Genomic DNA, 27,944 nt, shown 5'->3' on the forward strand with positions numbered 1-27,944 from the left:
GGGGGGCGGGCGGGGCCGGTGCCGCGTCCTGAGGCAGCATGGCGACCAAGCGGAAAGCAGAGGCCCTGATCCCGGCGGAGGAGAGCGATCAGCTGCTCATCCGGCCCCTGTGAGCGCCCGGGGCGGGACGACGGCGGGAGCCGAGCGCTGGGTCTCGGGGCGGGGGTGGGCGGCGGTGTGGGGGGTGGCGGTCAGGAGCCCCGTGCCGCGGGGGTGGGTGCGGGTCCCCGATCGCCCTGATTGTGCTGTCGCGACAGGGGAGGGGGGAGCGTGCGATGGGCAGCCCGAGTTAAACGAGGCCTCGATATCCTCGAAGGGTCCCTTCCTCCCCCCGAGCCGGCTGCGGGTTTATCGTTTGCCGTTGCTGTCCCGGCGAGCGGGGGAACTGTCACCCGCGGGTACACCCACTGCCTCCGCCCCCTGTGACAGACCGGAGAGTTGTCTGAGCAAAACCCCCACTTTTCTACCTTTTGCACTTCGACGGCATTGTGGGTTTTGTAGTATTTTGAGGTTTTTTCCTCGGGTGAAGGTGGCAGTGCAGCCTGAAGGTGTTTCTGGTAGCGTCACAAGAGTTGTCTTCTGGACAGCTTGAAGATTCTTCTTCAAGCTTATTCGGCCCAGGGTAGTTTCTTATTTAAGTAAACTTTCCATGCATTACACGTCTCAGTACTTCGGGACTCTGATGCTCCAGCATGAAATAAAAATTAGAAGAGAACAAAATTATTTCCCCAGGTTCTTTTTATTCCTGCTGTATTAAATAGGGTCTCATTTCCATTAAGATAAGTATAACTGCTCAGTTACTTTAAATATTTGATCTTAAAAGGACTGTGGAGTTGTTACTTTTACAGAAAAAGACTCCCATTCGAAGTGTCCATTCTATACAGTGTGGGTTGGTTTAATTTTATGATTTTTATATCCTTTTGCAGAGGTGCTGGCCAAGAAGTAGGAAGGTCATGCATTATTCTGGAGTTTAAAGGAAGAAAAATAATGGTAATTATTACATGAATGTGTTTGGATGCCCTCTCATTGCAGTACTTCAGATCACAAAAAGATGTTACGGGTTAAATTCAGCCTTTCCAGTGAAGTCAACCACTATGCTACAAGAAGCACATTTTGTAGCTTTCTGGAACAATAAAGCATATGTGATAGTAGGGACTGCCAAGACTGTCCTGTAAAATAAATCCATGTCCTCAAACAGAAAGTGTGTGTCTTAAACTTGGATTCTAAAACGTACACATACAAGGTTTCAGTGGAATATAAGGCTACTATTTACCTAGAGTTATGTGCTAACAGTCACATGTAAACACACACATGTTCTCTTTCCCTTTTCCATCTGTCTTCTCAGATGGTGGCTGAAATAACTTACATATATTGCATATATGGTTCTGTGTATCCAGGTGTTCTGGAAGTGTGAATGAAGGCATGCATAGACACAAAGTGATAAAGAGTGGGATCTTCTGAATGATTCATTTTCTTGGTGGAGATAAGTCATCTAGACAGGAGCCTGAGGTGTGAAATCCAATGCTAAAAGCAGTTTTTAAGGAAGAAAATACTTTTTTTGCATGATGCTAGAAGTTACTAGTCACTAGTATATTTTAGCTCAAAATGATACATTCTGTTAGAAGTTTTAACTTTCTTAAATTTTTCAGCTTGACTGTGGAATCCATCCCGGACTGGAAGGAATGGATGCTCTTCCTTACATTGATTTGATAGATCCTGCAGAGATTGATCTCCTCCTAATCAGCCAGTAAGTTGCACCTAAAAGAACAAATATACTGAAGTCATGGTCTGAGCTGTGTTCACTTGTAGGTGAGAAAGTCTGAAAATAGGTGTTGTATACATGGTAATGTATACAAATAAACTCTATCTATAATGTAAAAAGTTTAATTTCCATCTTTTTAAAATTAAGGATGTTCAGTCACTTTTGATATTACAACTCTTCTCTGAGCTCACTGTGATACCTGACTTTTTTATAACCTGGTCTGCTTTGATACCATTGTCACTCCTTCTAGAATGTGTTTTCTACATAAATACTGCTGAAGAGCATTGGTTGTGGTTTTTGCTCTGTTGGTTTTGAATGAAAAAGATTCTCAGAAGCTTTGAATATCGTTTAAGTATTGTTTAGTGGCTGAGAGAGGAGGAGAGCCATTTGTAAATGATTAACCAGTCATCACCATGTCTCCATACAATCCTGAGTTTTTGTGGTATATGCCTGTTCTACCTGTATTTCAAAAGTGCTTCCTTAAGGTAGGTGAAAGTAGAAGAGCAGCGAATTTTATTTTAGTATTTCATGTCTTAAACTATAGTGTTCAACATGCAAATTTAGGATCACATTTGTGAGCTTTTTTAAATCCTTGACATTTATTGTGTCCCTAGTTTGTTATTTTTTTCCTTCTAAATTTATAGGTAAATTACAAAACAGTTAATTCTTAGATTATATGGCTAAAATCTTTGCAACTAATGAAGAATTTTGTTACTCTTAACCTTTTCTTGGCTTTGTTTGCAGTCACTAGTGTACAGAATATAGACCAGCATTGTTAATAATGAGGCTTAAAATTCTGTTTCTGGATTTTCATTACAGTATGTTAATCCAGTCACCTAGTCATTCACATGTTGTATCAGTGTTGTGTAATGCTAACTTATTAATTGGATCCTTCTATCTTCAGTTTCCATTTAGATCACTGTGGGGCTTTACCTTGGTTTTTGCAGAAAACAAGTTTTAAAGGAAGGACATTTATGACACATGCAACAAAAGCTATTTACAGATGGCTTCTTTCAGACTATGTCAAAGTCAGGTAAGCTGACCTGTGGGTTGTCGCCTCAACTAGAGTTATTTCACCTATATATCCAGTAGGAAACTTAAGGTGAAGCCACCTAAGTGACTGGATAAACCTGGATGTTGCCACAAGTAGCAACATTATAACCAGATTAGAAGTAATGAATCATCTTGCTGCCTGATGGATAATGTGTCCTTACAATAATTTCCTATAGATAATAAAAAAAATATAGTTCCTTCTTTCCTCACATTTTTTTCATTTGCCTTCTTTGGACCTTTAATAGTAATCCTTGGTTTCCCCACCTGTCTCTCTTAAGCCATGCTTTTGTTCTTATGCTTTTTAAAGTCTGTTTTTTCTCAGGCTTCACAGAAGTAGTGAATTTTCAGCCCCTGAAAAGGTATAAATCACTCTTCAGGACAAAATCAGATTAAATATTAAATAGACAAAGCAGGCTCTACTACTGACAAGTTGTTGGTGTTTTTCCCCTCTTTTTTCACTTTTTCCTGTCTGTTCCATGCCTTGACACATCTCTTCTATGTGATGCAATGATCCTGTGCATCTCAACTCAGCAGATTGTAGCTTGGGTCAGCAACCTGCTGAACAGTCCTCTTAACTTGTTTGTTCTGGGCCAATGGGAAAAGTGTGGTTTAGTTTGTGTTTTGAGGACTGTTACAAGCTAAGTGGCAGATCTCTGCCCAGGGTGGGGAATCTGTTGGATTTTTTAGACAAGTACAGAGTAGAACCTGAACTGGAAAGACTATTCTAGCATGAATAGCCTTTAAAAAGAAGATCATCAAATCATGGAATGGTTTAAGCTGCATGGACCTTTTAAGGTTATCAAGTCCAGCTGCCCCTGCACTGAGCTGGGACATCTGCTACTTTAGGTTGCTCAGAGCCCCATCCAACCTGACCTTGAATGTTTCCAGGGATGGGGCACCTACCATCTCTCTGGGCAACCTGTTCCAATGTTTTACCACCTTAAAACCATTACTCCTTGTCCTGTCACTGCAGGCCCTGCTAAAAAGTTTGTCCCCATCTTTCTTTGCCCCTCTTTAAGTACTGAAGGGCAACAATAAGATCTCCCCAGAGCCTCCTGTTTTCCAGGCTGAAAAACTCCAACTCTCTCAGCCTTTCCACACAGGAGAGGTATTCCATCCCTCTGATCATTTTTGTGGCCCTCCTCTGGACCCGCTCCAACAGCTTCGTGTCCCTCTTGTCCTGAGGGCTCCAGAGCTGGACACAGGACTCCAGATGGGGTCTCACCAGCCTAGAGAGGGGCAGAATCACCTCCCTTGACCTCCTTGCCCCACTTGTGATATAGCCCTGGCTATCCTTGGCCTTCTGGACTGCAAGCACATGTCACCAGCTCATGTCCAGCTTTTCACCCTGAGTCCTTTTTCACGGGGCTGCTCTCAGTCTCCTCATCCCCCAGCCTGTACTGGTAATGGGAATTGCCATAACCCAGCTGCAGGACATTGCCCTTGGCCTTGAGGCCTCTTGAGGCTTACACAGGCCCACTTCTCAACCTCGTCCAGGTTTCTCTGGATGGCTTCCTGTCTCTCAGGAAGGTCAACTGCACTGCTCAGCTTGGGGCTGTCAGAGAATGTGGGCATGCTTTCAATGATGCTTTAACTCTGTTTAGGGGAACTACATTAGAGTATCTGGACTTGATCTCTAACACAGGAGATGTGGTGTTACTGAGTCTTACTGTCAGTGTGGAAAAAATACAAGAAGTTTCTTTTTTTTTTCAACTGTTACATAATCTAAGGTGGTAAAATGAGCTGATATTTAGCCATTTCACTTATATCCAGTAACATATCAGCGGATGACATGCTATATACAGAGACAGACCTTGAAGAAAGCATGGACAAGATTGAGACCATCAACTTCCATGAAGTGAAAGAGGTGGCAGGAATCAAATTCTGGTGTTACCACGCAGGCCACGTTCTGGGAGCAGCCATGTTTATGATTGAAATAGCTGGTGTGAAGGTATTTGCTTTTTTTTTTTATAAAGGTGAAATCACGCCTGAATCCTAACTTGGTCATTAATTATTTGTAATTGTCTGTTAAGCTTCATCACTGTGGCTGGAGCTGTCAAATAAACCAGAACTTAAGTCAAGGTGGGGGGCCCTGATTTAGAGCATGTGTTTTCTGATTGATTAGAACTGGCAAATGGTATGAGTATTAAACCAGGCAGAGTGTTTGGATTTATGGGAGTAAGTTATGACTCAGACTTGGAGCCAGTAAACATATAGTTTTCCTTCTGGTCTGCTCAGAAGTAGCTGTTAGCTGAGTCATTCTTGTGGAAGCTGCATTTTAGTAAAATATATGAACAGTGTTTGGTTTTGTAAGACTGATTTACTGCCTCTACCTGTCCTGAGTGCTTAAATAGCATTTGTTAAAGCATGTAAGTTACAATATCATAACACTTAAGTTATGAGAAGCACTGAAGTACCCAAAGAAGTAGGATTATATTAATTTAGGCCAGAGAGATGAAATAAGTCATTGTATAATCACAAGCAGCACTATGTCAAAAGCAGATACTTGAAACTAATCACATGAATTGGTGTTCAGTAGGATAATCGCTGCCCAAGAAAAGTTGCATTTGGCCTTGAAGAAGGAAGCAAGATGGTGGTCTGGAGACTTGCTTTGCAGTAGGATTTTGTTCATGGTTATAATAATTGAGAATTTTAAAAGTTTAAAAAGAATATGGAGACAGAACTGAAATTGCTGTGATATCTTAGTGAGTTTTTTTTCTGATTAAGGCATGATGGAGAAAGATTTCACTCAGTGCGTGACTCAAATGGATTAGGTTTTAATATCATTTTCTTTAATACCCTGTGAAGCAAACGAGGAATGTGGTAGTAGGTTACCTTAAACCAGTTACCTGCTGGTGTCTATATGCTTTATTATTATTTGCACTGGAATCTATGGAATTATTGTTAAGTAAAAAATGCTCAATTTTGAAACCATCATTTTGGGCACAGAGAGCAGCATTCTACCTTGCAGTGCAGACTCCATTAAAAATTGCAGTTACATAATACTTGTTGGTTAAATGTATTCAAAAGACTGAAAATAGCACCTTCTGTATCCCAAATTAAAACTAAAATCTTAATAATTGTTTACCTAGCTCTGTTGGAATTATAGTACTGCTTGAAAAACCTTTTCTTAATGTTGTTACCTACCTTTGTGTTACAGTACTCTTGATCTAGTATTGTCAGCACTGTCCACATCAGAAGAGTTTTTTAAGTACAAATCACCTTTTATCATAAATTTATTTAAAATGTTTTTGCTTTAAAAATATCATTCCTATCAGCAGCTTTTTTTTTAAAAGCAGGACCTATAATAACAATGATTATTTTTGTCTCCAATAGCTTTTATATACAGGTGATTTCTCAAGACAGGAAGACAGACATCTGATGGCTGCTGAGATTCCTAATATTAAACCTGATATTCTTATAATTGTAAGTTAAAAAACAATCTTTACATCAGTAATTACATATGTATTGGAGTAATACTTAAAACTAAATTCCATTTTAGAATGAGAAAAAGAGATTTAATGTCAGCATGTGATTTTTGTTAAATATCCAAGTTCTTGGGTGTTCAGAACATGCCAATGCTTCTTTTCACTGTATTAAAAAGTCAAATTATTGTTTTGTAATTCTTCTAATGAAGTTCCTTAAGCCTCTAGTCAAACCTTTTCAAAATGGAAGATTTATTAGGTTTCCACCAGATGTATTATATGACCCCCATGTTAGCAAGGTATCTTTCTGTAGTAGATCCTAACATACTTCCAGCTGTGTTTGTTGAGACTTTGCCCTGGGTCCTGTTCCAATGTTTTTGTTTTAATTTCTGAATGAAATTTTTTTATTCTGAATCCATGTTTGGAAAATCAGAAGCTCAGGGGAAATTTTAAAAGTAACAGTTTTATCTGGAAAAAAACAGTGGAATCTTTCAAAGTAACACTTATTATTTAATTTATTGTGTCCCTTCTGACTGTTTTCTGTAACTGATGTCATTTTAAGTCACATCAAAATCTTATATTTTGTTTAATTCCCATATTTTAGAATAGTTATTTCTAAACAGTAGCAAACATATCACTAGTGAGCCATGGTAATGTGGTAAACCATTAATCAAAGCAGTTGCAGCATTTACAGTTGGGGAAAAAAGCATGTTAAATGCAAAACCTCATCAAGCATCAAAATTAATAGTTATATTTTAAAATTATTTTTTCCAAATTGTTGGGAGAGGTTTTGGAGAGGAGAAATTTTGGCTACATATCTTGGTAGAGGTGGTTATGGGTTACCTCACTTCTCCATCCCTCTCCTTCCCCTCCCCACCATGTTAACATCAGTGTGCTTTTCTGCATTTTCTTATTGGATTCAGAGAAGATGAAGAATTAGTCTCTGTGTCAGTACTTTAACGTTTGGTTTCTCTCTCTGTAGGAATCCACATATGGGACTCATATTCATGAGAAAAGAGAAGAGCGAGAGGCCAGGTTCTGTAACACTGTCCATGACATAGTGAACAGAGGGGGCAGAGGTCTCATTCCTGTGTTTGCCCTCGGTCGAGCTCAAGAACTACTTTTAATTTTAGGTATGTGCTTTCCCACCTCCTCTGAAAATGGATGTAAAGTTAAATGAGAATGTTTTCATGTGCAGTTCTTCACATATAATAACTTTTTTTTACAACTCTTCAGCCATTTTTCAGTGTGTCAGTTATACACACTGAGAGAATTTATAATGCATGTTTCTTCAAATGAAAATAATCCTATGAACTAACCCAGGCAGTTCTGCTTTGTGAGGTAGGATGTAGACTTAGAAAGGAAAGACTAATGGCATGGTATTATGTTCTTGACCTTAAAGTTGGACTAAATGATCTTTGAGGTCTCTTCCAACCTGGCATTCTGGCATCCTATGACTTTTGAATGCTGTTGAACCAGGATTTCAGCAAATAGGGACTATCATTACAGACTGAAAAGTAAGCAGTCACAATAAGTGTCCTATGTAAGCTGTACTGCTAAAAAACCCATGTATCTTGTTCCAAAGTCTCACTATCCTTGTTCTTTAATTCACAATCCTATATGAAGGAAGAAGTCTTCATAGGAAAAGCTGAGAAGACGATAACAGACTTTTGGAGCATTCTAAAGTCCTGTTGATAATGGGAAAGCAAGTTAGGTTTTGTTAAGAGGAATAAAAGTGGGGGAATTATACATGGTCATTACAAGCTGCTTCACATAAAATATACAGGTAGTAGTTACAAGGTACCTCAGATAAAAAAAAGTGTAAAAAATATGTTTCAGGGCTTCTTTGCTTCTTTTTGACACCTTTAATCTGTATTATGTACGTGAATTCTCAGTAGTCCTTTTGCTCATACAAATGCTGTCAAGATAAAAAGCTACTTATCTCAAAATTAAAATACTTATGCTTAGGCAGGTTGAACCTAAAGGGTTACCTAAAATACTTGCAGTTCTTCTCACTTTCCATTTCAGTTTAGCTCCATATTAAAAATTAGTTTGTTTTCAAACTGTGCTAACCAGTCTATTCCAATGTTAATAAGAAATCTGGATCTAGGTATGGGGTAGTGCTCAATGTGGTAGGATTATTTACTACTTATCATTGGTTAAAGGGTTTTTGGTTTATAGAGGAGATAAAAACTGAACATTTGAAATCTTGTGTAGTCATTAGGTTGTCATTTGTTGGTTTCTCCTTGCTGTGCATAGGAGATGAAGCGAGTTTCTAAAGATGAGCTTGAACATACATCTAGTAAAGCTAGACATGCAATTGGATGTTTAATTAGGTAGAAAATGTGATTGCATCTCACATGCCTGCACAGCTAAGCCTGCAGACTTCTGTTTGTTTTCTTCTTTCCGTGTCTGACAAAAAATAAAATGCTGCATTATGATGATGGGCTCAGTCTTTTAATGTTACTGTAAACCCTGCCATTAGTTATCTCCTCTTGGCTGTTTCCACCCCACACTTGAGGTCATTAAGATGCTCATGGCACAGAGATTCTGATATGTTCTGAAACCTTTGTCTGCAAAGCAGATGATTTAAGCTGTTAGATTAAAGCCTCATCATTTTTAGTGTACAAATACTGCCAAAAGAAAGTACTTCCTTTTTTGGACAAATCTTCCTCAATTACACAATGAAAATATGTTTGAGACTAGCAGAACCGTATCCAGGTGGGCAAAATGAGTAAGTTATGTTTGTATGTTTATATTCAGATTTCTTCTCTGTGTTTAGGTCATGGCTGCTGTCATCAGTTGTAAAACAAGTTCTGGTTAGTGGAGGCTTTCATCTTGTTTCATTTAAGCTTGTAAAATGTAACAGTTGATGATATACAGGAAGACAGGCTGGATAACTGTGTGATCCTTTCACATCCTGAACTCCATGGATTTGTTTTACAGAACTTTGATACAGTGAATTCTCACCAACATATCCATGTGAAGATATCCCCAGCTGTTAGAAGTATAATTAATATTTGACAGAGTCATTTTAACTTTATTCCAATATTTTGGCAAAACTTCCATCATTATAAATGTAGATTTATTGCTGTCTAATATCATGTATACTTTATACATTGTAGCTGAAGTTTATATTTGACTGGAATTTGGCCTGCCAAAAATAGCTGAAGTTTATTTTTCTTGTTTGTTTGCCTGTTTGTACTAGCTGTACATTTCTGAGAAGCATGCATTTTGGAGATAAAGGTGGGGTGTGTGGGGGGGAATTTTTTGATTGGTGCTTTTTTTGTTCTTTTCAGTTTTGGTTTTTTTTTTTTCAGATGAATACTGGCAGAATCATCCTGAACTCCATGATATCCCTATATACTATGCCTCCTCTTTGGCAAAAAAATGCATGGCAGTTTATCAGACATATGTCAATGCCATGAATGACAAAATCCGCAAGCAAATTAACATCAACAATCCATTTGTTTTCAAGCATATCAGTAACCTGAAGGTAAGCTTGAGATAAGATTGTCTTACAAAAGAGGGAGGTTAACAAGAGTTAATATTTGCTGAATAATTTGCATATTTACTGTCCTAATAGATCAATTAGGAACAGGTTTCTATCTGAGTTATCTGTTATCCTCCTGTGTAGAGGGCTGGCTGAGGGGAGCTCATGCCCCAGCTTTTCTATAATATAGACCCCTGTGCTTAGAGTTTGCTCCTTATGGGCAAAGTAGGAGGAGCTTTCCTGTAAAGGACACTTTGTGAGGATGAGTTATAATATGTGAATGTAGGGCTCTACTTGTACATTGTTTGAGGGTGCAGTTAGGCTTTCATTCAATTGAGTTATATAGTAATTGATCTTCTTGTTTGTCCATTTAGAGTATGGATCATTTTGATGATATTGGCCCAAGTGTTGTGATGGCTTCCCCAGGTATGATGCAGAGTGGCTTATCCAGAGAGCTGTTTGAGAGCTGGTGCACAGATAAGAGAAATGGAGTAATTATAGCTGGGTACTGTGTTGAAGGAACACTTGCTAAGGTGAGTTTCTAATGCACCACAGGTACTTAAGGCAAAGTAGTATGCATGTTATCCTTGAAAAGAACTGTCTAGTAGCAAGTGATTTGTCTGGATTTACTGAGAAGACTGTTGTCAGGTATGCATAATTATGTAGTCAAATCTAATTGCTTTTAACTAATAATGAAAGGTACAGAAAATTTGCATATAGCCATTTTTCAGTGATGTTATACAGAACAAGCTTTTGTAGGAGCAGTTATCTTGTGATGAGAAAGATACTTTTCCTTATCTTTAGACCCCTCCACAATTAAACTTTTTAAGAGGGGGCATTAAGCCTAATTCTAGGGGAGTCAGTATTAAATTTTACACTACTAACATGTCAGAGATTAGGCTGCCTTGCACATATTTTGCCACTGTCTGGTTGCAGAGAATGAAATCTTTCCTTCCAAATTCCAGCATCTAAGGGTAGTCAGAGCACTTAGTTTTGCCTTTAGAGATGGAAATTACACACTTGGTAAAATTTTAATGCAGATTTGAGAGAGCTGTGTTTGGAAGAAGAATGAATTCCCAGCAGATCTGCTGGAGATGGAAAAAATGAAATGGTGTGTCTTGTGCATGCTGGGTTTTTTTTCCATTTGTGAGTGTGTTTTTTGTGAGATTTGAGAGATTTTTTCAGTCCTTCACATTTAACCTGGCTGCCGATATTCTTTCATTGATTTTTGAAATGTAGAGTATTAATTCTATGGTGTCACTTAGGAGGCTTTCAGTTTTTTATTTAAAGTGCTCTTTTTTCCTAGCACATCATGTCTGAACCTGAAGAGATCACAACTATGTCAGGGCAAAAACTCCCACTGAAGATGTCTGTGGATTACATTTCTTTCTCAGCTCACACAGATTATCAGCAAACCAGTGAATTTATCCGAGCCCTGAAACCTCCACATGTGGTCAGTATCCATGCTGCCCATTTAACAACTACATTTAACAACTGTATTTAAAAATGTAGTTAAAGCATTTCAAGCTGCTGTCAAGCTGTAGCCAGCATCACTATGCTTTAACTAATAAAAGGTGGGGATTTTAACTATTTTTTACCGTGTTACTTTAGCAAAGTAAAGATTAACTTGACTGTCAGCATGTGGGATATGTGGGGGTGATTTTCAAGAAAGTGGTATGGTCCTTCTGTTTCTTCAGCAGTGTTTTGTGCAAGTGAGATACAGTAGAGGAAGCATTAAGTTGGAGATTCTGGTATTGGAATCATTCAGTGGAATTTGCCCCAAAATAAACAAGAAAACATTGATTGAAAAAGAGTGTGCCAGTCTGAAAGGAGGTGTGTAGCAGGCAGCAAAAAACAAAGGCAGCATTTGTGAGGATGTGTATGAGCAATCACAGGGAGCAAGAACAAAGGGCCAGAACATGAAAATAGGGACTGGGATCTGAAACTTGATGAGACTGGGGGAGGATCAGTGTGCAGGCAATAAAGTAATCATTTAACTTGGCAAAGAAAATTGTGAACTTTATAAGCATCCTCTCTGAATTCCACATTTATTGTGTATATATTTATCTCCATGGAGACACAAAAATGTAAAGATAACTGTAACTATCGTTGTTGAGCTTAATACTTCTCTTTCATAGTATAACAGTATTTTGTGTATGAAAAGTTAAATGGGATCTCTGTGGTCCATTCTGCTTATTTGCATATATTTTTCTACTAATACTCAGGGTCATGAAATCCAGGCCTTTGGTACTACATAGAACTCAGAGACCCACAGAACTGGATGCAGTATCATTGAGTTAGTGTTTCATATATTGTGACCTGATGAAATTACATTTTTATAGAAATGAGGTTCAAGATGGCAGTTTTCTTGCATGTCTTCTTTGCTAAACATGTCTAGTTGGACAAATGACTTTTGATAAAAGGAAAACTGTCTTTCCTATAGATTTTAGTTCATGGTGAGCAGAATGAAATGGCCAGACTGAAAGCAGCACTGATACGGGAATATGAAGATAATGACGAAGTTCATATTGAAGTTCATAATCCAAGGAATACTGAGGCTGTGACATTAAACTTCAGAGGAGAAAAACTTGCCAAGGTGTAAAATCAATATTTTCCTATCTGTACAACAGTATTTTACTCTGGGATAAAAACTATGCATTTTCTTCCAAGCCTCTATTTTCAATTGGTTTTGGAATGTATATGTTTTCTACAGACTCAGAGTAAGGGAATGTTTTGGGTTTAGTGGGATTTTGTTGGTGTTTTTTTTTTTTCCCAAAGGGTTTGGGTTTTGTTTGTTTTTTTCTTTTTTTGGCTCTTCAGTTTTCATATCTTTTCTTGTATTCTCTCTTAGAATGTTTGTTTGTTACTCTGATTTTCATTTATTTTCAGAGTTAATTTATACAATGTTTGCTTTTTCTGAGGAAACAATTATTGCATCTCCATAGTTAACTTTAGGCTACAAATACTTCACATTTTTCTTTGCACTATGTGTGTTCTTTCTTTCCAGGTGATGGGATCTTTAGCAGATAAGAAGCCAGAACAAGGACAGAGAATTTCTGGAATCCTAGTTAAAAGAAATTTTAACTATCACATCCTTTCTCCATGTGACCTCTCCAGTAAGTAAGGGCATGCTCAGTAGGCAGTATGCTCAGAAAGTATTTGAAACTTACTGTATCCTTCTGTCATTAAAACACATACAAGTACTGTTGGGGTTTTTTTCTGTAATTTTGTGTTTGATAAACAATTAGTGATTATAATAATTTTAGTTTGTCTTAATTTTGCCATAAGTTGTGAACTGTAGGTGTGAGAAGCAAGGTAGTCAGTTCTTTGCCCACTGAAGTCTAAAAAAGATTCTGTTCTTTAAGCAGAAGAAGCAAAATTTAATTCCACTTAGTTACTTAGTTACTTAGAACTTCTGTATGAATACGCATGAACCATGCCAGTGAGAACGGAAGAGAACCTTGATGAGTTGTGCTGCCAGTTTATAAAACCTCACTAGTTTTTATTGTAACAAGCTACAGTGCAGTGAAAATATTGTGTATTGCTCTTGTGATATTTATTACTAAAGAAATGGAGCTATTCTCAAAGTAGAAGAATAATTAAATGAAGTTGTAATGTCAGGAGAGCTGGGGGAAAGCACTTAATACTGTCCTAGTTCATTGCTTGCTTTAATGGGTACAGTAAGGCCACGAGCTCTTGCTGATTTCTTAACCACAAATAATGTTACTTATCTTACAACAGACCTATACAAACATTCCTTTTCAACCCTCTGTCTTGAATGTATTGATCAGTTTTGGTTTCCTAGTTAGCAAATTCAATTTTTAATATGTACTTTTTAAAATTCCTTCAGATTATACAGACTTGGCAATGAGCACTGTGACCCAGACACAGGCTATTCCATACACTGGACCTTTTAATCTCCTGAGTTATCAGCTACAGAAACTTACTGGTGCGTATTTGGAAGAATATATATTCCTGATTTATAATCCTCAACTTTTAAAACAATTTTTAGTCTTCAGAGGTCTTCTGAGTGGGAACTTCTTTGCCAGTAACTGAAGTGCCACAGTTTGTTTCATATTTTACACCTTTCATTAGATTACATAGCTTCTCCCAGATCCAGTAATGAGTATGACACATCCTTTTTTGGGGGTTCTACTGTAGCTGTGCTATAAAATCATGAGTATATAGAAACATAGAGCCTAGGCTGATTTTTGCCTCCTGTCAGCCCCCAAAGGGAGTGCCATTAATCTCTTATCTCTAGACACAAAATAGAATAACAAATGCCATCCATAAAAAACCCCAAACAATCTGTCCTCCTTTTTGACAGACAGCCCTTTTTGTCCCTCCTTGAGAGGCAAGAATCTGATTTTGTTGTCTTTTTTTGAGTCAGAAGCTATTTAAATCTCTCACTAATGTGATCCTCAGTGCCTCTGTGTAGTTATCTTAAAGGTTAGGGACAACTCCTGTTTATGTAACAGTGGGTTATCCTTTAAGGGCATAAGAGGAGCTGGTTAATTCTTGTTTGTTTTCTTTTTATTTGGTGTACTTATATCAGTGTATTAAGTAAGCCAAATAATTCAAACAATTAAAATAGCCAATATTGCATAGTAAAAAACCCAAACCAGATAGAGCAATGAAAATAATATTGTGAGTTAAGGGAAGAGAGTATGTGCTTCCATTCTGTGAGTTGCTTTGAGCAGTTATAATAACAGACAGCATCTCTTGTTCTTAAAATTACTTGTTTTCTTATGCAGAAAAAGTCTCACTCTCAATATAATTTTATCCTTGCTAACCATTTGTTGTTGCTTCTTAGGTGATGTAGAAGAAATAGAAATCCAACAAAAACCAGCCCTGAAGGTTTTCAAAACTATTACTGTGATTCAGGAACCAGGCATGGTGGTCCTTGAGGTAGGCATTGGTGAGGGAGAAAGAAGTATTTTGTTCTTCAGTTTCTGTTTTAAATAGTTTTCTGGTGGATGATGAGTAGAATAAAAGCTAGAACAAAGTTCCCTCTTGAGCTATGATCCTGTGTTGATGCATTTTGTTTCATTTACCCACTGCTAGTTTCTTTTTTGCCATGAATCCAGTGTTGTAGTAGATTTGGTGCTGTTTTTTTGACAAATAAGAATTGTAAATAATGTCAAATGGTGTTCCCCAAATCTCTCCTCCAAATAGTTGTGGTAATTAATAACTCTTTAATAAATGTGTCAGAAGCATTCAACAGCTTGAATTTTTAATTGAAAGTTACTGGAATATACCAAATGAAAAGTAGTAAATAATGTAAAATATATGACTGTACTTTGAAGCTGTAAGTCAAAGACAATTAAGAGACTGCAATGAATGTTACACTATTTTCATGTTATATTATTCACTTGGCCCAGGTAATGAGCTCAAATTATAAATTAATTTGGTTTTTTTGTCTTCCAGTGGGTGGCAAATCCTGCTAATGATATGTATGCAGACACTGTGACAACAGTGATACTGGAAGTGCAGTCAAATCCCAAAATACAGAAAGGTAGTAAGTTAGTGTATGCTTATTTCATTGAGACATTTTCTCTCTTTTTTTTTTTTAATCTCAAGCTTAGATATAATGTCTTGCAATCCCACTATTGTACTTCTGCACATTATGAAACTGTTTAAGGTGTAACATTTGCTTAAAAATTACTTAAAAACAGAATTACAATTTGGCCTTCATTATTTGTAACACATTCATTTGTTGAAACTTTCTTACATGGAAGCTGACTGTGGAAAATATGATGTTAGGTGACTTATTTTACATAACGTAAATATTACTTGTTTTAGCATTTTTTTGTATAAACAATCTATGATACCTCAAATATTCCAGTTTTTCGTTTGAAAGTTATAGTTACCATTCTTGAGGAGTATTCCTATGTCTGCAAGTCAGACTTAGGTAGACAGTGCTGAAAAAAAGTCAGATTAATTTCACAATTCCCCTTATGCAAGCCCCATAACCAAGTAACATTACTGGGTAGTGGTAGCATCATCAGATACTGGGTTTGATGTTGCTGTTCAAGAATCACAGCAATCTTAATTGTATTACCAGTGATGATAGTTTATATTTTTGTACCACTGTTTTGCTTTTGAACATGTAAGTCACAGTTCTCAGAATCTGCAGCATCTGCTAAGTATTGGGTTGGGCACTGAGGACAAATGTTGGCAGCTTGGCAACCCAGTAGCACAGATAATTTAATGATAATCCATTTATCAAAATAAAATAAGGGTTGTTTTCTCTATTTTCTAGGGCTTTAATTCACTTTTTTTTGTCATTAACTGCATAGTTACTTGGAATATATGTTATTTTACTTAGAAAGATCTTATTATGGTTTGCCTTTGTGTACCCTTGCTCACCTAGTGAAATGGGTAATAGTTGGTATCCTGCTTAGAGCATTACTCATTTCCAGTTTGGATGTGGTCAGAACCCAAAATTGTGTTCCTTGGGTGGTCACACCTTAAATACTCAGAATCTGTGTCCATAATGCCCAGTGGTGAGTTCTGTGCCCTTAACTACAAGATCAGTGGCACAAATACCCCTACTGCCTTTTTTTCTTTGCAAGGAAAAGAGAATACTGGGCAGGAGGTGAGGAAATCTTTCTCATGGGAACCCACGGGACACCTGAGGTGTGTGCTTGAACCTGTGACCTCATTTCCCCTCCCATTCTTCTTTTTATGGCTGGAAAAAAATCTCCTACTGTTTCATTATTATTTTTTTAATTCATGTTGTGGTATCTGACTTGCCCTTACTTTATATAGTCCCAAATTTATCTGTACAATCTGCTACAGGTAGCAGCTAGATAACCTTTTTTCCCCCATAATTAATTAATCTTTCTATTTTTATATGCATTTTTGCATTCATTCTCATGGTGTTTGATTGTGGTGATATCAGCTTGTCTCAGGTGTGGCTTCTTGGAGGATATTTTCCCTTATTTGGGGCCAAAACCCTTTCCAAAGAGTTCTTACACTTGGCTGAGTTACTGTGTTCACAGAACCACAAGTGTTTAAGTATCACAAGAATTTAAGTATCTGAAGTTACAGCTGCTCAGTTGAGGACATACCCACTCTTACTTAATTTTTAATATAAAGTTGTTTTCTTAGTCCATTCTGTTACTGCAGCTTCCATAAGCAAGGGTGAATTGTTAGAGAAGTGCTTGCTTGGTCTCTTGCAATTAAGAAGTTCTTCAAAGAATTTCTAAGTTGTTCTAAGTACAGCTGTGTTTGGTTCTGTGAGCTTTTCAGGTGATTTAGAAATCTTGAAAACTCATTGTTAAAAAGCCTTCTTTTAAATAAACTCTAGTTGTATATCTGTTTGGTTCACTAATCTGTGGTGGTAGATTTACTAACTGGTAGTGACTTTCACAATTAGCTCTTCCTACAAACTTCTTACTGCTTTAATGATTAAACACTTAAATTTTCAAAAGAAAATTAATTGTTTAAAACTGTCTCTTTATAGTTTCACTACATATACCAGGTAGTATAAACCCCATATATTCATTTCTATTTCATACTCTATCCTGAAACATTCCAGGAATGCCTGTACCTGTTGCTGCTACTGACACATGTTCTCTATTGTATGTGTACTCTACATGCTTCCTGCCTCCATGATGCAGTGCTTTCCTATAACAACAGAAAACTGAGAGATTATGAAAAAAATATGATAATGTATTGTTTTCACTTCTAAGTAAATGAAATGTGAGAAGTTATGAGTATTAACAATGAAAAAATGAGTTGAGAACTGAGAATTAGATTTACAAAGTTGTCTATTTTAAGGTGTAATAAGAACAGAGAGTAGAAATGTTAAATGTATATACTTCCTTGACTCTTCCATCTTTTTAATACATTTTCTTAATAGTATGTTTAAGCATATATATATCTTACCTAGCTTTTAAGTTTGTTTGTCATGAAAGTGAATTAGGAACCAGATTGTATCAATTAGTCAATTTTCTCTCCCAGCAGATTTCTGTGAAAGTAAAATTACTTTTTTTTCAGCTGCAGTGCAGAAAATTTCCAAAAAGGTAGATATGGAAGTGTATAGGAAGCGAATGGAGATCATGCTTCAGTAAGTTGGCATATATTTTTCTAAAGAAAAATGATTACTCTTAATCATGCAAACACCATAAAAATACTTTGTGCAAATTTAATTCAATCTAATTTCTGTAAAGTTCAGGAATTAAGAACGAGATATAGTAAAAAAAGTTAGCATCATCATTAATTTTTTTAATTCAATAAATTTAATACATTATTTTTTTAATACAAGGCCAAATGATTTCTTCCAGAAGTGAAGTTTTAATTTGACTCTCAAAAGCATGCTATGAATGCTTCTGAAAATACCTTTTCGGATCACTTCTCTTTTAAAAGTTACTCTGATGTATGTTCTGTTACTCAGGTAGAACTCTTACCTCTTCTGAAATCAAAGGTATCCTTCACTTAATTTATTATGAGATTTTTTTTTTTCTTTAATTTTGTATAACAGTTACTGTTATGTGACACTCATAATAATTTAGCTTGGTACTTGTTAATTAAATCTAAGCTTGCTCTTTGGCCATGCCAGAGATGAACAGGTACTTGTTTTTAGGGATATGTTTGGAGAAGACTGTGTGAGTTCTAAAGATGGCTCTGTCCTGTGCGTCACAGTCGATGGGAAGACTGCAAACATTTCCCTGGACACTCGGGTAGGTACAGCAAAGCGTTGGCTTCTGTGTGCCTTATGCTTAGCAGAGGTGAGTCACTGTAGTATACAGTGTTGCTTAGAGTACTGTGTAACCATTTGCTAAGGAAATTGATTTTTTTGGGTGTCTGGCATCAAACCAGCTTAAGCCTATTCACTTTCTATTAATTTCACTGACATTCTCATCAATCAGTACCCAGCCTTTCTGGGAGAAATTCTGATTCAGCCTGTGAGCAGAGATGAGTTTGTTACAGGAGCATTTGTTAGTGATGTTTATGTAACAAATGCAGTACATTTGGAAGAAAACCCATCATTTTTCAGTAGTTTTCTGCTTGTTAAAAATTAACAAAGAAAGATTGTAGAGAAGAAAGTGATTTAACCCACAATTTTTTTAGTGTTCTTAAAACATAGGCTCTGGTTTGAATAATTAAACAATCACAGAGCATGAGTGATGCTGATGCTTTTTTTTTGGTCATCTTGATCCTTGATCAGGCTAAAATGAAAGCCTGAAACACAAGAATATTTAACAGTTTGCTAGTTAGGTTCGGAATCAAATGTCATGCATCAAATTAAATGTGCAAACTACAGAAATTAATGAATTTTAAATAGTAGTTTTGAAGCAAGATATTAATCAAACATAAAACTTAAGATCAAGCTTCTTGTTTGCCAGCAGAATTTACACAACTCTTCTCTGAACTCCTCTGCATGTTGGCAGACCCTTTAAAAATGTACAGTGCCTCTCTTGATGACTGTATTTTCAGTTTGCATGACTACTTTTTCCTTTCCCCTTATGAGCTTTCTTCACATGCTGAAAAGGAGTATGAAGTGATAGTTGTGCTAACATACCTATTTTTTTGTTCCCAGACAGTTGACTGTGAGCCAGGAAGTGAAGATGACGAATCCCTTCGTGAAATGGTGGAGCTGGCTGCACAAAGGCTTTATGATGCCCTCAGCCCAGTACACTGACCTCTGTAGATACTTAGGGACACACCAGAAAAATCTTTCAGATGTTAAGTTTACTTTGACTATTTTGCAAGAGTAAATAAATTTTCTTTTCTTCATTAAGTCCAGTGTATAAATTCTGTGACTGTGAAACTGCTGAGCTATTTCAAATAAGGGAGGAACAACCTTATAGCAACTCTATGCATATATATCTTAGTAAAATCAGGCAAAGTGGGCATACGTCCTTTCTTTCTTATGTGCTGATACAAAAAATAAGAAAACATTCTTAGCCAAAATGTAAAATTGTAAAAATTAAATTGAGAGAGTTTTATATTTTTTAAGATTTAATGAGCAGTTGGAGGATAATTTGGATGCTTTGGGTTTGCATATGCTCAGAATCAAGCTTGTTTGTAAAATGGAGCTTCAAAACTACACATGCAGGCACTGCCACTGACTGGACTAGAGGGGTAAACTCATCCACAAACCCAGTCGGGGGTTGGTACCTGTAAGAGCCTTAGGGGCCACGGTGCTGTCACTGCTGACAGAACCTTCTGGGCAACGTGAAACGAGGCATCAGAAACTGCAGCATGGGGAACAGAATTTCAGATCCATCGGTGATACAGCCAGTTAGCTGGGGCTGCTGCCCTGGAGTGCCTGCTGCTGAAAAATGGCCACAGAACCTGAGGGTTTTATGACAGAACTTTTATCTTTCCCTTTAACTCACAACTTTTTTTTTTTTCCCTTCCTTTTCTCAGCTGAATTAGCACCTGATAAACTTTATAGCATTATTAGTGTATTATTAGTATTAGCATAATTAGTGACGGCTTCCCTCTGCATAAGGTATGACATTAGTTAACACGAGTATGAAATCTTTAACAGGAGGTAACTGCCTTTTCTTAAAAAGGAGATCTCGCACAGGAATAGGTAAATCCCCTCTTTTTACGGGGCTGTGTGTGAAATGTGTCAGTGGGTGAGGCCTCCAGCATTCTCTCGCCTCCTCCTCGGCCGCCTCGTTTTCCGCCGCCAGAGGAAGCACCGCGGCCTCCTCCTCCTCGCCGGCTCCCGGCGGATGTCCGGCGGCGGCCATGGCGCTGGCTGAGGCTGCTGTCCCGGGGCGGCTCCTGCTCTGGCCCCGCGTCGTCCTTTTCGGAGACTCCATCACTCAGGTAGCGACTCCGCGGTTGTTCTCGCCGCGCTCCCTAGGCCGCACTGGGCCTTGCCCGGGCCCGCCGGGCTCCGCAGTTACTGCCTGGAGCTCCGGAGCCCCATAAACCATCTCGGTTCCTCCTGCCGGCAGCGGCAGCCCGCGGCGTTAGGCTCGGCGCCTTTGCCAAGCCCAGGGCTTATTGAATTTTACGGAAAAACGAGCAGCCGGCAGCTGCGGAGGGGAGGATCCCTGGGTCACGGCGGTGTGGCTGCCGCCTCGCCGGGCCGGCCGGTTCCCCCTTCATGTCGGGCGGGATCACGGTACCCCCTGAGCCGCTCTCCTCAGGTGCTGCCGCCCGCCCGCTCTGCCCGTGCCGGGGGCAGCCGCGCAGCCGTCCCCTCGGAGGGCGGGGACCGGCGTGCAGGAGACCCGTGAAACGGCGGAGTTGTGTCCCTGGTGGGTCTCCCACAAAGCGCTCCAGGGGCTTTCACACCCGGTGGTCTTTAGTGAGAGAGCCTTCTGCAGGAATTCGTACCCTTCCCACGTTAGCGGTGTTAAAGCTGCCGGTGTGTCGGTGGCAGCGGCGTTTCCCAGCCTGGGTCTGTGGTGACCCCGCGCTGCCCCCTCCCACGGATCCTGCTCTGTCCCCTCCGTGCAGCTCCCTGCATCGAGCTCACCGCTCTGCAGACCCATTCGGCATCTACATGGCCGAACCGTGGCTTGGTGAACATCTCATCTCCTCTGAGGCAGTGCCAGCTTTCTAGGGGGCATTTTAGGTCCCTGCCTTTTCTTGCGTGGGTTGCAGGGTGCAGTGGGTCACAGAGCTGCTCTGATAGAAACAGATTTGGCCGAAGCTCAGGTTTGTTTTTAATGGAGATTGGTTGTCTAAACCAACTGACTGAGCAGCACTGCAAGAGAGAGGATAGTGCAGCAGTGGGGATAAGGAGAAGGGATTAATTTTTTTCTGCTATTAGAAGAGAGAGGAATCAAGCTGTGCTCTAAAACAGCATGGGGAGGGAGGGTTTTTGAGAGCTGCTCTCCAGCGTGAAGGCACAGTGAAATGATCTAGAAATAAAGTAGAAAAAGATTTTTAAAAAAACAACCTCACCAGCCAAAATGAAACTAGAGCATGACAGAGGTCAGCTTTGGTTGCAAAGGAACCACAGGTTCCTTCCCTCTTTAGGTACAGTTCCAGGTTGCCTCTGATGCCAGTTGTGTGTCTGGGTAAGACCAGAGCTGCTTGACCTCTGCAGGGACTGGGCTGAGGTACTGCTGCTGCTGCTGTGCCAGAGGCCATGCACAAAAAGCTTTTGTGGAGAGAAGGTGCTGGTGACTTGCTGGGGAGTGACTGCATCCAGTGAGGGTCTAACTCTGTTCCATGCTTTCAGTTCTCCTTCCAGGAAGATGGCTGGGGGGCATTCCTTGCTGAGAGACTGGTCAGGTAAGAGCTTAAATTTCAAACATAATTTCCAGTGTTTAAGAAGACATACAGCTTTTCTGAAAGAAAACAAATACAAGTTAATATTTAATGTGTATTTGTTAACATTTTTTGTCTATTGAAGTGGAACTGCTGTAATGGTAACTTGCCCAGTATTGCTGGAAATACTCAAAGCTTAAGTTAAAAGAAAAAAAATCCTTAGACTATGAAACCGTAATAATAATAACAATCATGAGAATAATAACAATAACAACTAAGTGACTGGTAAATACTACGCATGCAATCTGTGCATGCACTCTCAAAACACAAAGTTATAATTCCATGTAAATCTCATCATTTCCGAGAGGGACAGACAGAGGCAGGTATCCTGACAGAATGGTTCAAAACTTCACAAGTTTTGTTCTGGTGGCCAGAGGAGAGGTGATCTTTTTGATATGTCTGTTTCAGAAAATGTGATGTTTTGAACCGTGGGTTCTCGGGGTACAACACCAGATGGGCTAAACTGATCCTCCCAAGACTGATCACTAAAAGTTCTGGCACTGAGAGTACTGTTGCAGTCACTATTTTCTTTGGAGCTAATGACAGTGCTTTGAAAGGTATGGTATCTTCTTTTTTATTCCTGTCTCTTAGTTTTACAGTTTAGCAGAAAAGGCAGAACATTGCACAAACTTTCCCTGACACTTCTCTGTTGCCCTCATTTGGTTTTATGGTGGGTTATATAATTTTAATAATAAGTCCTTTTATTTGTATTTAAACTATGCAATGTCATCTGTTTCTTTTCCTCTTACCAGGTTTTAATAATAAAAGTAAATTTCAAGGCACTCAAGAATTAGTCATATAAAATTGAAGTTGGTCATCTGGGTGATTTCTCTGCCGTTAAAGAAATCTGATGAGTTCCTGGAAGATAGGATGAGGAAATGAGGGAAAGTAGCATTTGGATTCTCTTTAAGATAAGCGTAGCAGCACTCAGAGCTAGTTTAATCAAAACAATAACAAAAACAAACTACACAAAGTCCTGACTTACAAAGTAATGGGAATTTCCAAAATTTTTCTGTGCATCCAAGAGAGTTTAAAATCTTAGTTTTTGTTTCAGGTGAGGGCTGAGGTTATTATGTGATCTAATACTGAGATGTGGAATTTTAAGAAAAAGCATCTTAAGAAGAGGTGATTTTTTTCCTCCCCCTGTGCCTTACTTATGTTAAGTGGAAGTGCTGTGTTTAAACTCTGGATTTGTCTGCTTTGGATATTGAGGAACAACATTTTCCTACCACACCTGCTGAATGAGTGGCTGAGGTGAACTACATACTGAACATGAGCACCCACCTCTTTATGCTGTGTGAAAAGCATGTTCTGCTGTGTAATAAACCTGCAAGCAATTTAACATCACTAATGCACGTGCTTCATCCCCTAACAGATCTGAACCCTAAGCAACATGTTCCTTTAGAGGAATATGCAGACAACTTAAAGAGCATGATACAGTATCTGAAATCAGTAGACATTACTGAAGACAGGATTATTTTGATAACACCACCACCTCTTCAGGAATCAGCTTGGGAAAAGGAGTGTCTTGCCAAAGGTAAAAGAATGATACAGATGGGTGGAATTTCTACATTTTACTGGCATACTACAGTTACTGGTCCCAGGCTGATGGATTACCTTTTGACAGGCTTACCTTTTGTGCTAATGCCAGGTTGCAGTAGTGTTCTTAAAGTTGATGGAAAAGGACTGCTAGCCATTTTGCTAGAAAGCTTTTGGATAAGCTTAAGGAATAACCCCCAGCTAGTTAATAATGCCCTTTCAGAAGTCTTGATTGATCGTAAAACTGCCTAAAACTCACAGAAGTGGCTGCCCTTTGAGATCATAGGCTTTGCTGAGGTGTCCTAGGCAGACTACATCATGTCCTAGCAGGTTCCAGAAGAACATAAATAATGGAAGAAATACTGACATTGTGTGCCTTAGAAAATGTTGCAAGTCACATCATGTTTCACATCTATTTGGATAAGTAGTAATATCCTGGCCAGGTTTATTTTAAATTTAGAGGGCTTCTGAAGAATATCATAATCTAAGGATGCTAATAAAAGTACCTGAAAATTAAGCAAAAGGTAATTAAATGATTTCTCATTATGTTGTTCAAGGTAACTCTAAAAATAGAGACATAACAGCACTGCTTGCTTAATGCTGCCTACCTGCAGGAAATTGCCATAATCCCACTGACTTCAGCAGTGACAGTTTATACCTCCTCAGAACATGTCCTCTTTTCCACTGAGACAGCTTGTCCAGTTCTTGCACATCTGTCACAGACTTTTGAGTTATAATTAGGTAAATACAGAGCTGCCACCTCAGTATTTGCAGAGTTTTCTCTGCGTTAGGTGGTATTGCATATCCTGAGTTCTCTACTCAATTAAAGCAGTTGCATTTTGAAGATAAAATCATGTTTAAACTGTATGACTTTGCATTAGGGGGCCTTGGTGTGTGGTATTGACCACTGTGCAAAATAGATTTTGGAGTATATGGACTTCTAGTCTATTCCAGCAGGGTAGTATTTATACTTAAGTTTGGAAAAGGGAAGTCCTAGAGTAGTACTCAGGAATTGTGTAAGCCAGCAGCTGCAGCAGGTCAGATCAAACACTGGATGTAGCTGGTGCTGGTGTGTATGTGATAGTAGAACCTTGGGTAGGACATAAGGAAGAGGTCAGGCATGGAGGAGCCTTTCTGGGCATGTGTGTTCAGCCCCCACTAAAGCTGTTACAGCCATAGCATGCAAAACTTGCACCCATGTTGTCTTTTGAAGATCTGTTAGGTGAGCACACCATGAATGCTGCTTGTCTGGCTCCTAGCTATCAAGTAACACTTCAAAAACGTTAGTTCATGTTTGTCTTAAAGCTAGCTTTTTATGAGGTAGGGAGGAAACTTGCATTTACACTGTTGAATCTGTCAACATCTGCCCAAAAGAGATTGCTGCCCAGGGATGGAGCAGAAGACCTGATCATCTCAGTCATGGGCACAGTAAGCAGCAATATCAGATTATCTGCCCTCAGCCAGTACCCAGGAGAAATGTTCTGCCTTGTTTTGTCAGATAGGCATCAGAGCAAAGGAGAGATGTGAAACAGGAGGATGTCAGTGTTCCCAGAACATTCATCCAGGTGCAAAAAGTGGTACAAGAAGAAACTCAGCTTCCAAATGAGAGTGCTGAGGGAGACAGAGTCAAAGCCCTTACTAAAGTCAGAGTTGCTCTTCATCATCTATGCAGCCATTGTTTTGTTGCAGAAGGCAGTTGGGTTGGTCAAGCACTGTCTGGCTTTGCTAAATCTGTGTTCATAGTTCCTTCTTGTCCTTCATGTGTTTGGAAATTAATCCCAAGAGGAAGTAACCCCAGTATCTTTCCTAGCATTGAGGTGAAGCCAAGTGATCAGCAGTTCCCCGGGTCCTTTTCCTTGCCTTTTGTGAAGATGAGTGCAGTGTTAACCTTCTTCCAGTCACTGTGGGTCTCCTGTTAGCCATGAGTTTTTGTAGGTGGTACACATGGCCCTCACCAATGCAATAAGCAGCTCCTTCAGGTGGGTGCCATGCACCCAGGTGCATCTGGTGTCTCTGAGTATCCCTGAACCCATTGCCCCCCACTGTTGTCTGTCTTCCTTCCCAAGCTGGGTGGGTATGTGCTAAGGTTGGTGCACATCACTCACTTTCTTCCTTAGTCCCTCAGGAGGCCCCTGTATTCTCTGAGCTTCCTTTGGCTGCTGCCCTTAGCTTATAAACAGCGTGTGCCTGCAGACTGAGAGCAGGCATGTGTTTGTGTTCTTTCAGAGTAGAAGAGGAGATGAAACAGTTGAAAGGTAATCCTAGAGATGAAGGAAAAGACAAAGGGAGAGTAAGAAATTATCAGTTCTGCTAGATTAGAAGTCACAGAAAGGGACAGGATTGCAGGATCGCACCTGGGGAGGTGAGGTTGTGATCAGTACAACAAAGGGAGCTCTGCAAGGTGGAGACTGAATGAGTTGAAGGGTCACTCAGTCTATGGGAGAGTTGAACTGGGAAGAAAGTTGAAGAAAACAAGTTAGGGAATGTACCATTGTGAGGAAAGGCCTATGAGGCTGCCAAGAATATTTTTATGATGAAAAGAAATCAAGGGAGGAAAGAGGTGGCAGTGTGAAGAAGTGGGCATCATTAGGTGCATCAGATGCAAGGAAGCAGTAGGGTAGGAGTTGATGAATTGCATTATAGCCCCATTTAAAAATGAAACCCCAGCAACGTAACTTAAATATATCCTGCCTCAAAGTATCACTGTGATCCATGCAAAATTGCTGGATTACAGCAGCTGGCACTGGACACACACTGAATGCCCAGCTCCCAGTGCACAAATGTGTCAGTTGCAGGTACTGATAACACCAAAAGTACCTCAGTTACACCAGCACCCTGCCCTGAGGGGACTGCTGTAAGAAGGTGTTAAATGTCAGATCTCATCCAGGAAGCAGAAAGCAAGATTGTAAATAGAATTATGTTTACTTTTTATTCTACATGCTATTAGTGGGTGTATGAGGAGTTTTAAAAATCTGTGCACTGATACCACCTGAAGCTTGGAAGAATGAGCAGCACAGAAAGAAGTGTTGTGCTCTGTGCTTGTTACTGTTGCCTCTCTTACCCATTTCACACCTCTTAACAAGAAACAAGCAGACTTCCAAGTGCCTCTGAAACCAGAGGTGCCTGGAAAGAGGCTAAAGGAGCTATAGTTTCCAGCCACTTAAATTGAGGTGCTTTGGATTTAGTTTGTCATGGACTGTGTCTGCTGTTTAACAAACTGATCACATGTACCACAGAAGTCTGAAATCAAGCTGTTTCAGTTGCAATTGCCAATGTTTTATTTGTTTCTGACTAATAGGTGAAAAATTAAATCGCCGCAATGCCACCACTGGGGAATATGCCCAGGCCTGTGTGCAGGTAGCCAGGGACTGTGGAACAGATGTAGTTGACCTCTGGACACTGATGCAGAAGAATCAGGTATGATGTAATGAGAAAGACTTTGAAACTGTCATGTATTATGAAATGCATCATTTAGCACAGAGGGACCACTAGTACTGTTTTATCACTGAACTGATACAAAATATATCCAAATAGTATTTTGGGGAAGGAAAAAAAGATCCAGAATGCTTCATAGTAAGCTATGAGAAATAAAGCCTGGCCACAGCCTGTCCATGATACTTGATTAGCAAATGTCCCTGAGGTGCATTACATGTAAACAACCCTTACCTTTGAATCATGGAATAGTTAGGTTGGAAGGGGGCTCTCTAGGCACCTGGTCTCATCCACTTCAAAGTTAGATCAGGTTGCATGAGTACCTTGCTGATGGTTCTAATCAAATACCCAACCTTGTGACAGGGATTGCAGAGTTTTCCTGTAAGCAGGTAAGTCCAGTTTGGACATTGACTCTTTTCCCTCTCCTGCAGTCCATGGTGCAGCAGATTCAATGTTTTGATTGCATCACTTAATTTTGGGATCTTCTCCTGGTGTACATTCTCTTTTTATATTTTAATAAAAAATGGAGAGAAACAAAACCAGTTGGCTTTGAAGAACTTACTTAAAATTTCCTCAAGACTTCTGTTTGCAATGAGCAGCTACATTAATGCATGCTTTTAACCTCCCCTGTAGGATTTCTCCTCCTATTTGTCTGACGGGCTCCATTTATCAGCAAAAGGCAACAGCTTTCTAGCAGCACAACTTTGGTCATGCCTGGGAAAAAAACTGTCAGCTCTTCCCTCACTGCTGCCTTACTGGCGTGATGTGGACTGTAGGAACCCTGAGGTCAGTCTTCTCTGAGATCCCCTGCAGCTGGGAGCTGAAGCAGCCACTGCTTACAGACAGCTGGTGTCCAGCAGGGCACTGCAAACAGGGCACCTGGGGAAGGGGGCAGTGGGAGTCCCCTGTCCATACTCTTCTCTGTCCTCCTTCTCTTGGTCTGTGGAGAATAAAGATGAGACTGCTCAGGGTGTGTCATGGGGTGGTTTGT

The 27,944-nt window shown here is 39.4% G+C and overlaps 2 protein-coding genes across 4 annotated transcripts; both read left to right on the forward strand.

Moving 5' to 3' along the window:
- The first annotated feature begins 7 nt into the window (after positions 1-7).
- On the forward strand, positions 8-19,477 carry CPSF3 (cleavage and polyadenylation specific factor 3). 2 transcript variants are annotated; one of them, XM_030448129.1, is made up of 18 exons: positions 8-109; positions 927-990; positions 1,650-1,747; positions 2,667-2,795; positions 4,589-4,766; positions 6,152-6,241; positions 7,223-7,373; positions 9,561-9,736; positions 10,108-10,266; positions 11,040-11,186; positions 12,177-12,329; positions 12,741-12,849; positions 13,584-13,682; positions 14,547-14,641; positions 15,161-15,248; positions 17,738-17,807; positions 18,324-18,420; positions 19,281-19,477. In XM_030448129.1, the coding sequence occupies exons 1-18, from the start codon at positions 39-41 to the stop codon at positions 19,380-19,382; spliced, it is 2,076 nt and encodes a 691-aa protein (XP_030303989.1). In that variant the 5' UTR covers positions 8-38; the 3' UTR covers positions 19,383-19,477. The 2 variants fall into 2 exon arrangements, with proteins under 2 accessions (XP_030303989.1, XP_030303990.1); XM_030448130.1 differs by lacking the exons at positions 8-109; positions 927-990; positions 1,650-1,747 and having other exon boundaries at positions 2,744-2,795; positions 4,717-4,766.
- A 779-nt stretch (positions 19,478-20,256) lies between these two features.
- On the forward strand, positions 20,257-27,926 carry IAH1 (isoamyl acetate hydrolyzing esterase 1 (putative)). 2 transcript variants are annotated; one of them, XM_030448621.1, is made up of 6 exons: positions 20,257-20,524; positions 21,894-21,946; positions 22,391-22,539; positions 23,358-23,519; positions 26,820-26,938; positions 27,587-27,926. In XM_030448621.1, exons 1-6 carry the CDS (start codon positions 20,444-20,446, stop codon positions 27,752-27,754), a joined length of 732 nt encoding a protein of 243 aa, XP_030304481.1. In that variant the 5' UTR covers positions 20,257-20,443; the 3' UTR covers positions 27,755-27,926. The 2 variants fall into 2 exon arrangements, with proteins under 2 accessions (XP_030304481.1, XP_030304482.1); XM_030448622.1 differs by having other exon boundaries at positions 20,442-20,524; positions 22,423-22,539.
- Positions 27,927-27,944: the final 18 nt, after the last annotated feature.

This window comes from Calypte anna, chromosome 3 (genome assembly GCF_003957555.1).
Source record: "Calypte anna isolate BGI_N300 chromosome 3, bCalAnn1_v1.p, whole genome shotgun sequence".
In the NCBI taxonomy this organism is placed as follows: Eukaryota; Metazoa; Chordata; class Aves; order Apodiformes; family Trochilidae; genus Calypte; species Calypte anna.